Source organism: Musca autumnalis, unplaced genomic scaffold (assembly GCF_047663935.1).
Source record: "Musca autumnalis isolate F117 unplaced genomic scaffold, ASM4766393v1 scaffold_2, whole genome shotgun sequence".
In the NCBI taxonomy this organism is placed as follows: Eukaryota; Metazoa; Arthropoda; class Insecta; order Diptera; family Muscidae; genus Musca; species Musca autumnalis.
In genome coordinates, this window is record NW_027411755.1 from 174,193,355 (window position 1) to 174,205,798 (window position 12,444).

The 12,444-nt window shown below is 36.6% G+C and overlaps 1 protein-coding gene across 6 annotated transcripts in view; it reads left to right on the forward strand.

The window, feature by feature from the left end:
* Nucleotides 1-12,444, forward strand: part of tutl (immunoglobulin superfamily member turtle) — a 474,553-nt gene that overhangs the window by 387,181 nt on the left and 74,928 nt on the right. For 3 of the 6 annotated variants that reach the window (XM_073969923.1, XM_073969927.1, XM_073969924.1), the window contains one exon: nt 2,625-2,708. The exons of the other annotated variants lie outside the window; for them this stretch is intronic. In XM_073969923.1, the coding sequence (XP_073826024.1) occupies nt 2,625-2,708 (84 nt within the window). The remainder of the gene's footprint in view (nt 1-2,624; nt 2,709-12,444) is intronic. 6 annotated transcript variants of the gene reach the window in all.

Consider the following 12,444-nt stretch of genomic DNA (forward strand, 5'->3'; position numbering starts at 1 on the left):
GCGCACAATTTTTCCGAACATTTTTGAACTTTTGTGGGTGAGGTACGAACTTAAACTAAGTTTGGACAAAATATTACGAAGGTCAAATTTTTTACCAAATCGGCAGATCCGCTCGAGAGTTATCTTGCGTTCGAACCACTACACACGGTGTCATAGGGGTTTTTGCAACCTTCAGGATATTTTCTTAGGAAGTATGGACTTGCCTGTTTCGACCAAGGCGAATTTAGTAACATGTTACAGAATGCGCATTCAGGCCTTAGCCTTTTCTTGATGTCAAAAGTTTATGCAGCGAGGTTTGATAACAGTTCCTTATATATTTTCCTTGCCAATATCATATTGTAATAAATAATACTATTGTATTAATAATAATATACAAATAATAATATTATATTATAATTATATTATAACAAAAGACAAATATATAGAATTTGGAGAGTAATTGTTTTCGAACAAAGTAAACGAACACGTTTTTGCATTTACGAAAAATGTCAGATAATTAAGGCGCTCCGCGCCAAAACTGCCTAACCCACATGCCCAAAAAAATCAAACAGGCTATAAAAAACTAAGCAGAACCTTTTGAAATAACAACCAAAAAATTTAATATTGCATTGAATACATATTGAGACCACAAAAACCCTAGTAGGGTTTGGTCCTGTCAGATCCAGTTCGGATTTTATTGCCTCATCTAAACCGGGCTAAAACTACAGTTTCTTGCATTTATCAGGCCTTTATCTCAGAAACGAATAGGAATTTGGCCTTGCTGTCTTTAGAAATGTTGTAGCCGTAAACTAGTAGAACTTACCTTTTGAAGAAAAACTAAGAAAAACTCCATCTAGGGCATCAAAATCTATAAAATATAGAAAATTGTACATACTTGCTGAAATTGTGGTCAGTATCGGCTAAACTATTGGGAGTTGAACCAAGTAGCCTTTTGCAAAAATCTTCCAAATAAAGTTGTCAACAATTCTTTAGAAAATTCTGAAACTCTAAACTGCTTACTTCATGTTGTTTGAGCGGTATTTTGCATCATATCTTTATCAACACTTATTTCAAACACAGTTCACACCAACAGTTTATTCTCCCATTTCTGATTTCACTACATTATTGACATTTTTATTAAATCGTCGTTGAAAAATGTACTGAAAACAACGGCATAGAGGTATTTTACAACAATGACATGTTCTGAAGAGTTGTGTATTACATTCCAGGGAATATTTTCCAAAAGAAAATATTCAGAAAAAGAAAATATTCAGAAAGAAAAGGAGATACGGCGCGAAATGTATAATAATTGTGGAATTTTTGCATATATTTTGAAATTTGAGGCAATAAATGTAGTTTTTCGAGTTCATTATTTCTGCAAATATTTTACCCTTGTCCTTATCTACAAATTTGATTCAGAGGTCAGAAGAAGATTCGCATTGGTTTCAGTGATATATCCCCGAATTTCTTTAAAAACTCAATATTTAACCATGTTTAGATGGGGATTTTGAGCTATATCTGAAGAACAAGAGCTGGTTGAAAAACCCCGAGACTGGATTTGAAAATAACTCGCCGATTTCAGTAAGAAACAAAAAAAAAAATCTGTTGAAACAAAAGTCTTGTTGACCAGTGTAATCAAAACCAATAAATACATATAATACAAGTTGTAATGGAGGTTCCAAAATACCTCATGTTTTCGGTAAATACTTAAAAATCATGATATTTTATTTTTAATAAGGATAAACTACTAATAAATATCAACGATATTAGGTATATAATATTCCTACTAAGAGTGTTACCATATGGACCAAGATAGTACCTGATCATATTAACGGCGGCATTTCTGAAAAGACGTTTCATGATTTCCTAGATTAAAAACTGTCATCAATTATAATAAATATTACCATCAGAACAACTCGATCGGGAGGGTTGCAGATCGACTAAAAACGTACTAGGCCATACTAACAGTAAACGAGGCCATCTAGATCCATAACCAGGACTTAAAAGTGGTTTATTGAACCCGATGTCTATTCTATCCATTTTTCTATAATTTTTTTTTAAAACCTCATTTTGTATGCACAATAACAGAGCAGATTAAGAATAATTCCAATACCTCGCTCAATCAAATTTGTAATGCTATGTCGATCCCTTAAAGTTGTTTCCTAAAATCAATGGTATCACAATGGACGACATGGATACAAATACATATGTCGGTTTATATACTGGAAACTGACATTTTGAATCAGCTCCTGAAAAAAACCAATTTTATATCTCGTGATTTTATAATTTCTCTTGAATCTACTGATAACAATATCAATGTTGCACATTTTTTTTAGAAATGTAAATTTAAATTGCATATTCCTGCTAAATATAAATATGAAATACGAAATACCTATGCTATTAATGGAAATAATGAAACCATCTTTATTAGCACTTCCTCAATATAAATACAATTTGAATTAGAAACTCCCAACCCTTCCTTCCTCATGCACAATTTGCCTTCTTCTGTAAAGTAGTAATTTTATTATTTCTTTTTCTGTTTTCCCTTTTTATTTATTTGCAAAGAATTTTTTAATGGATTTTTATGTATGTTTAATGTTTTTGTTATATTGTTTGTTATGTGTTCTTTTTTTGTTTATTTACAGACCTTTTAGCCTATTTTGATATTTATTTTCATACCGATTCTAAAGGATCGATTGTTTATTCACCACCGAAATTAAAATTAAAAGGTATTGTATTTTTTTCTGTTTGTTTTTCCCTTTAATTTTAATTAGTTTTTATTTTATTAATTGTGTTAAATGAAGTGTGTGTAAAGGAAGGCGGAAGGGGGAAGGGAAGGGATTGCAAGAAATATATGCCAAAATATAGTAATTATGATGCGTACTGAAGTTATGGGTACATATTTGTGTTAAGAATATACATTTACATATACACCACTAATTACAAAATTTCAATCCCCAGCATACGGTGGCTCAGATCATGTGCAAAATCTAGAGCTTTGAGTTCAGCGCTCACAATCGGCAAACGAATTAAACACAATCAAAAACTGTTGATGTAAATACATACATATATACATATATATTAAAAACTACAAATCAGAAGTGTTGAAATTGACCATACGGAAACTACTTATTTTAGTTGACGTCACATGCACTTCTAAAAATAATGGGTTTGTAGGTTGATTTGTAAGTAGTAACGTCTACCAAAATATAACTATATTGCACATTCAAAAAAATTCTTCAAAATGTTGTTATGATCCTGGCTTTTTAAAATTATAATAATTAATTAATTGAAATATTATCAAAAGTATCCTAAACTCTGAAATGTCGTTGTTTATGTTATAAAATGCTCATTAACTAAAGCATATGAAATATTTGTGCAAACGTCCACGCACACACTCGTCACCTTAAATACAACTCAAATATACATATGTATATAGCATGAGCTTTTAGGCCTATTTAGTTACCTAGCTTCTATTTCATATGGCAGCATACAAATATACATGCTTATGTATACAGACTGGTATATACTCCGTATACATATGTACTTTGTTTATATACCATTTAAATGCCAGTATATAATGTGAAAAAAATTAACATCAAGTACTTTTGCTTACGCCGTTTGCCTCGACTGCTACTGTTCAAAAATGCTATAAATTTTAAAGGTCATTTGCAAAGCAATCTAAAAAATGTTACCTTGACATGCAAGCCAGCTAGCTATTGTTTTTAATTACATTCAGGAATGTCAAATCGTTTTTGTTTTGTTTTCTTGGGGAGAATATTTAAAAAATTCTTAAATTTGTTAATTTTTTATAATGGAAAAAGGACTTTTAAACGCTTCAAAAGCTTGCTATTCAATTAGAATAAATACTAAAATTGATGGCGAATATAGAACGTTGTTTATCGCAAACGAACTGAGGGGATCATGTGATTCAGTGTGACGTCTGGATCTTATAAACGAAAATATAATTTGTCCCTTAAAATACATACATATGTACATGCATACATTATTTATAAGGAAGATTTTCTTTGACGTATTGACTTTAAGTCCCCGACAGCTACAATATAGATAATATAAACTGTAGTTTTATAGAAGGTCATAGGTCAATGACCTTTAATCTAATGATCTACCATGACTATGAATTTGAACTCAAAGACCTAAATTCCGAGTCCAAAGATATTTAATCCTAGTCATTGTTGATAAATTTGGTTCAATGACCTCAAATGTAGTACCAATGACCTTGAACGTCTGTCACTTACATCTAAACCGGTATTAAGGACCTCTAATGGTCACAATGTGGAATGAAATATTTGTCCTTCCCCTTCGATCATGTGCAAATTCAAATTATCGTTTAGATAGGAACTCGGCATCTACACTAAAAAATGACCTGGCATGTATGATGCAATATACAGAGTAAAATGATAATTTTAGGTCCATAGATTACAAAGCTATCAATTCATATGCCGTCAATATTTTCCACGCAGACTTATTTGTAGACACCCCAAGTTCCTTCTCTTCGATCTATATCTGGTCTAAGAATAGATTTCTAATATAGAATTACGACAGTATACCGCTCTTTGGATCTTACTGTGTTCCATATGCCGTACTAAAAATAGATTTCCAATCGCGCCGATCTTCTACTTTACTTTACCAGTTTTTGACTCCTATTGGGACGTATACCGACAAATGGATCGTATTCATATGCCTTTCTGGCCTGGACACCTTTATCCATCCTTTTGATACGACCCATCGTTGTAACTCAATACATTTTACTATAGCAATATCGGAAGGCTGGTACAACTCGTTGTTCATATGACGCCGGTATTTACCCTTAACGTATACTGGTCCATAAATTTTTCGAATAATTTTTCTCTCAAACACACTAAGTTCTGTTTCATTTTCTCGAGGAAAATAAAGTTATTTACTACCTATAGATTTTTGTTATCAACATTGACATTTGGACCGAGTCTACTGGAAGTCTTGTTATTACCATAAACTTCGTCTTATTGCCGTTGATTACCAGACCAACTTTGGGTTCTCCAATCCTCTCTGTTTGCTCCTGTATTTTCCCAATCTGGGATTTGTAGCTTTCTGATGTCTCGTTTCACTTGTTCTCTCCAACGAAGCTTTGGCCTTCCAGATCGGCGTAGACCTCCTTACGGCCCATATTTATACGCCTTTTTAGCGGGTTCATCATCGCTCATTCTTATGATATGGCCTAGCCAACGCAATCGTTGCATCTCGATACGTTTAACTATGTTCATGTCTTTGTGTAGTTGATACAGCCCGTTGTTCATACGACGTGGATATTCGCAGTCAACGCAGATTGGCACGTATATCTTTCGAGTAATTTTTCTTTCGAACACACCAAGCACTGCCTTATCTGCTTGCTTTGGAACCATACAATAGCACGGGCAGTATCAGTGTTTTGTAAAGTGTTACTTTTGTTTGACGAGATGTGGCTTTATTCCTAAACTGCTTACTCAGCCCAAAGTAGCATCTGTTGGCCAACACTATTCTTCTTGGTAATTCACAACTGATGACGAAGTCCTTTACTACCTAAAAATTTTAGGTACCAACATTCACAGATGGTGGGAGATCTGTGGAATTTGGTTTTATCGCCGTTTACTGCCAGACCGACTTTAGCAGATTCCCTTTCGACTTTTGCAATGGTGTCAGTTTTTTTTACCGATCGACCCATGATGTCAATGTCGTCTGCATAAGCAAGTAACATATGGCTGTCTGTGTATATTGTTCCACTTCTTTTGAACTTCGCGTTTCGTATGACCTTCCCCAGCAGGATGTTGAAGAGATCACACGAAACCTCTTTTGGTAATAAACTCTTCGGAGAGGTTCTTTCCTATTTTAACTGAGGACCGAGTATCAGTTAATGTCATCTTACAAAGACGAATGAGCTTTGCAGGAATACCAACATCAGACATGTCTTGGAACACCTTTGAACGTAAAGGGCTGTTAAAGGCTGCTTTCTAATCGACAAAAAGAAGGAAGGTCGATCTGCATTTCTTGGGTCATTTCCAGGATTTGTCCCAAGGTAAATATCTGGTCAATGGTGGATTTGCCCGGTCTAAAGCCGCACTGATACGGTCCAATTATTTCATTGACCATAGGCTTTAGTCGCTCACACAATATTCCAGATACTATCTTATATGCAACAGGGAGCAGACTTATGCCCCTGTAATTGGAGCACACAGTCTCCCTTCTTGTGGACTGGACATAGGATGCTGACGTTCCAATCGTCGGGTACGCGTTCTTCCTGCCAGATGGTGCTAATTGGCTGATGCATACACCTTATCAGCGTGTCGCCTTCGGATTAGAACAGCTCGGCTGGTAGGCCATCGGCTTCTGCTGCCTTATTATTCTTCAGCCGGTTTATTATTTATTTATTTTATTGCTGTCTTAACCTCATCTTGGCCGGGCGGTATACATTCAATACCATCTCCTGGGATTGGATCTGTGGTATCTTCGTTGTCTTCGTTAGTATGGGCTACCAGCAGTTTGGATAAATGTTCCTTCCATATCCTGAGCACACTATCTGTATCAGTTACCAAATTACCTTGCTTGTCTCAACAGGAGGATGGATGTACCTGTACCAAAGCCATCAGTTTGATGCTTCACTCTTTGGTAGAATTTTCGGACTTTATTCTGACTCCTCTACATCTCGATTTTTTACACTTCCGTTTTTCCGTTTCTCTCTTTTTCCTGCGGAAAAGACGTTTCTCCTCTCCCCTTTTCTCCCTATATCTCTCTCGTGCGCTACGCGTTGCTACTGATTGTAGAGTAGGCCTATATATGCCGCATTTTTCTCCTCGGTAGCATCACGACACTTCTGGTCATACCATGAGTTCCTTGGTGGAGGTCTCTGGTATCCAAGTATGGATTTTGCTGCTGCTTACATGGATTGGGTAATATTTTGCCATTGCGCTGATATGTTATTGGGACGAGGAGTGCTTTCATTAAGCAATTGTTCCAGTTGAGTGGAATATGCTGTGGCTATCTGTTGTGTTTGCAGCATACTGATGTCCACCTTCCGTGTTGTGTCTGTACGTGATTTATTTGCAACGTTTAGACGGGTATGTACCTTTGCTGTAACAAGGTAGTGGTCCTAGCCTATGTTTGCTCCTCGGAACGATCGTACTACCAACACGTTCGATTAATGTCTTCCTACTTTAAGTCGGGTGCGTACCTTGGTTGTTACAAAGAAATGGTCCGAATCAGTGTCCGAATAAATCGGACATTTAACACATTGGAAGAGTGTCTTTCATCTTTCACAACAAGTTCAATATGGTTTCCTGTTTTCCCATCTTGGGACATCCACGTGGCCTTGTGTATGTCTAGGTGTTGAAAACCGATGCTCCTCACTACCATGTTTTTGCCACTGCAAAATCGATCAGCCTCATTCCGTTGTCGGATGTTATCTTATGACGGATGAACTTGACGATCGTGGGATCAAAGACATATTCTGCCCAATTTTAGCAAATAATATTCTAGAACAATCTTAATGTCATGCCCATGCTCTCTCCAGGCGCTTGTAAAATTTATTCTTAGTTTCCTTATCTTTCTTTTAGGTCGGGGAGACTAGATTTTTATGCCTCCGATTTACAATAAATCCAACACGTTTGTGATTTGTGATCTTTAGGTCTGCCCGATTACACCGCACTTCCTTTTAGGCATTAATATGACCTTTGTGCTTAGCAAGTACCTTCCGCCAGTGCGCAAGCTGCATCTACTCTACAGAGAGTCCGGACATTCCAGGTACAGATCCGCAGATTAAGGTACTAAAAACGTTTTCGGGGCTCGGGTTTGTTTTTCCTATTTTCTTTGATTTTTCATAGTATGCTGTTTTTTTATCGTTCCTATGGGTGAACACGCGGCACATGTTAGCTCACCACCAGTTCCAAGGTGACACCACGGGGAGGTCAGTGTCCACTTGAGATGAAAGTGGGACCCTAGGCTTTGCCATATTAAAAATAATCAGAATCGTTGTTTGGTATCGTCCACCCCTATTTATCCAATTACCATGATAAGACTAAGTATGCCAAGGTCGATGTATAGCTGGTATAGCTCTCGAGCTCAATTTACAAGCACATATGGAATCACTGTGGATCAAGATTTCCTACTTGCTTTTTTCAGGGGGTCCAATACATAACTATTGTCCATTTTTCCACAGAAAATTATTAAAATCCCAACCAAATTGAGTTTAAGCTAATCGCAGTACACACTGTGCCTCGCTTACGAACATTAGGGGTGGCCAAAACGCTTATATGTACATCAACTATTCTTCGTACTATTGCTAACAAAACATTGCCGATGGTGAAAGTGGAATTCTTCGGTCCTCCTTCCACGTTCTGAAGTCGGACAAACATTCTCTGCAACCGGTATTCATTACATAGTAATGAGTAAATGAAAAATTTTAAAGAAATAACCCTTAATTTTTTAGCCCACTGGTAATGCAGAAGTTACCCTGTTTACATGGCTTTGCAATGGATTACTGCGCCCCAAATATTTGATTTCTTTTTTCAATTTTATTACAATTTTTTCACCTTCCACATTTTCGAAACCACGTTTGTCCTTCTCTGTTTCAAAATTACTCAAACAAATTTTTGCCATGGTAATTTTCGCCTGCATTATGGCATGTGTGTAGCTAGCTGTCTGCGTGTGCGTGCTTTCAACAATAGTACAAGTTTCGAAAATAAAATACTTCAACTACAAAGAATAACAGCAGAACAACAACAACGAAAAAGAAAACTAAATGGCACAGAAGGAAGAAGTAGAAAAAAAAACACAACTGAAAATCCAAGTACTCGTAAAATGCACAACAATTAAATTTAAATTTGCATATTTTTTCTAGGAAAACAGTCAGTCAAGCGGCCAGTCAAGGCAGACAGTCAGTCATAGCAATAAAGCAAAAAAAAAAAACAACAAAAAACTACCTTTGTTTTTTATTCAAAAGCTTTGATAATGTTTTTTCCTGAGGTAAAATAACAAAAAAAAAAATAGCAATAAGGACAACTTAAAAGAAACGCACGACTGAAACTTACACAGCTAAATCAACAATCATGGTGAAAGTGATGAACTCTAAGGGGATAGGTAGAAGGAGGAAAAAAAACAACAATTCTAAGCATTTGTTTTTTCTTCAGTAAAAATCCTTAAACGTGGCCTTTGAAATGTCTGCATGCGTTTCATGTTATGTTCTTTTTATGCGAAAGGAATTTCGTAGGTTGCAGGTTTGCCTTGTTTTAGTTAGTTTAGCTTCATTTTTGTTCCTTTGTTTCTGAGAATAGTTGTTTTTTTTCTGATAGAAATTTACACTAAGACACCCACAAACCAAAAATTTTTTAAGTGTAACTGTAATGTGTTTCCGTTGTGTAGCCCCTTAATGCGCTTAAGTTTTTTTTCTTTTTATTTAAAGGGGTTTTCATACCCATAAAAAAATAGAATTTAAATATCTAAACAATTTTGAATAATTATGCGTATGTTGCTATTGCATACTTTTGGGCGAACTGACGACATCTATACTTCAACTATAGCTCTGTTCCATAACTTAAAAGTTTTTACAATTTTTACCACTTTTACACATTTTGCGTTCCCGTACACAAAATTTATATGAAAATCGTTTACGACTTTTAAAACTTTTACGACTTTTACCACTTTATAAAGTACGGGAACAGGCCATATTTTAATATAATATTTTAAGACAATGGTGGGCAACATATGTTTCTGTTGCATACTTTAGGGAGTGTCATTGTGTGAGTGCAATGTTTTTTTTGTTAATTTTTTTTTCAATGAAGTTAGGCGTTTTTAGATCGAGTTCCCCAATGGGGGCTGTTGCAAAACGTGGACCTATATTTTTATAGTTTTGGTGAAGATATTTTGTTATTACTAAGAACCACAACTGTCAAATTACTGATAGTTCGGTCAAAAAATTTTAGCTAAAATCCTCAAAATAGCGAAAATTGGGAGGTACCGTTATATGGGGGGCTATACCAAAGCAATCATCTACGTGGAGAGTTTGTTTTTGGAAATGTTTTTTGATTACTAGGAACCTCAACAGTCAAAATTGTAGCTAAAATACCGAAAATCGAGAGGTACCGTTATATGGGGCTATACCAAAACATGGACCTATGTTGACAGTTTTTGGGGGAGATATTTTGTTATTACTAGGAACCTCAACTGTCAAATTACAGGTAGTTCGGTCAAAAATTTTTAGCTTAAATCGTCAAAATACCGAAAATCGGGAGGTACTGTTATATGGAGGCTATACCAAAAAGTGGTTCGATATAGCCCATCTTCGAACTTGACCTTCCTATGGAAAAAAGACACTCGAGTGCAATTATTAGCTCAATTATTACTAACGCTGGAGTGATTACAACAGACGGACATGTGTAGATCGTCTTCAAATGATTAGTTCGATGTGTTACAAACAGAACAAGTAAAAAAAGTATCAGTCGGCTTTGCCGACAGAGATATGCCCTCAGCCTATGTGAATGGAAACTTATATCTACGGACAGATCGAATGCATTTAAGGTATTTTCAGAATTTTGTAGCCCTTTTTGGACATTTGAACATGCCGACAAAAATGTGGATTAGGATTCAAGTTCAAAAGTGTTGCGGAGGACGTACTTATAAGAATGGATCGACATATTCCATTATGGAAGTGGATCTTATTTTGGGAGTCATATCTTTTCGATAGATATCACGCCCACTGGTCTTTTCAGAAGGTCATCGTATAACTATGCCAATAAGCATGGACTTGTCCACGAAAAACATAATATCGCTGTAAACAGAACCACAACGAATAACACCGGCATAGATTTCCACAGGATCTTCGAACAGGCAATATTCTCTTATCTATTGTATTCTACCTGTACTTTATAATAAGCCAATAAAAAATTATTCGATTTTGTAAAATTTGTAAGTGGCCATAACCCCTTAAAACGATATCGTATGCATAGTGAGAAGACTCCCTTGTATGTATTGATTACCGGTGATGGGCTTATAGAAATTAATACGAGGAATACCGTATAAGGTTCTGGCCTAATAATGAAAACTCGATTATTTATCATCAAAAATGGTTTTATTATGATTTTTACACGTTTTCATGCGCTCAAACTATTTTTTGAAGCATATTTTCCACTCCCATTGATACACTTCCAAAACATGGTTTTTCAACGCTTCAACAGTATCTTCTGGCTACCAAAAATCATTGCCACGCTTTTTTCTCATGTGCGGCAATAAGAAAGGCGTTGATTTGAGCCTTTGTGTGAGAAACTCATTGTCATTTTGCGCAATATTTCGTCTTCTCTTGTTCGTTTTTAGAATTTCTACGAAAACTTCAGGCAAACAAATTAGGGTGTACCTTGTGTGGTGTATTGTTGCCTAGGCCAGAATATTTTCTAGTAGCCCTAGCATCTCACATTTTTAAGATTTGGGTACGTTTCCCAACCGAAATATGTGTAAATTGACTGGAAGCATATAAACCATAAGTTTTTCAATCTCACGACAACGAGTTCTTTCGTATCTGATTGACACGGAACCACACAACACCCGTGTTCGGGCCAGCGGATGTCACCTCAGTATACACATGTTTGTATTTGTGTAATTTTCCTGTGTTAAGAGCAGCAGCCGGAATACCTGCTCTTTGTTCTGCTGGTGCTGGTCAGTGTCAATTTATAAGGGCATAGTTTGTCACACCCGCATCCACCACCCTCAAACTTCGGTGAGATATAACAGATGTCGAGAGTGTGTACATCTCAAGAGTTTATCTGGACTTCGGAACTACGACAGGAACTATGTTGTTGCATGAACACAGCGCCCAGTAAGTCGTCGTCATCGGAAAACGCGATTCCCCCTCAGTCACCCCAACAGAAGCCGCACCAGCCGTTATTGTTCCAATCCATGCAACTGCTTCCTTTTTGCAATTTAATTACAATGGACTCACAGGTAATATCAACGAAGTAGTGGATTTCAAAAGTCGGAGGAATATCTTGGTAGCGGTGATGCAGGAAACCAAGCCCAACAACTACTGCAACTTACAGCGTTGTTATGGTTGCAACGTACCGAGGACGGATCGCACCAGAAGTGTAGGTGGGGGATTAGTTTTCCTATTGCACCACTTTGTTCAGTATAGACCTATCACGCTTGTGCTTGGTTATTATAATGACCCGTACATGGAATGTATGTGGGAGAAGTCAGATGTGGAACTGCCGAGGTATAGTTGTTGAACGTATGCATCCCGCCGATAAATAGAGTACACCAGGTTATAAGGCCACCATTAGCACGCTTTTGGAAGATCATGACCGTCTGGTCTTGGTGGACTTTAATGCTCATAATGAGTTTTGCCACTCGGTGCTCGAAAGCGACCAGAGGGGGTATAGTGCTGGCTGAGCAGATTGATAGCTGTACGTTTTGCACGGTCAATGAGGACGCCCCAAACCAGAATTAACG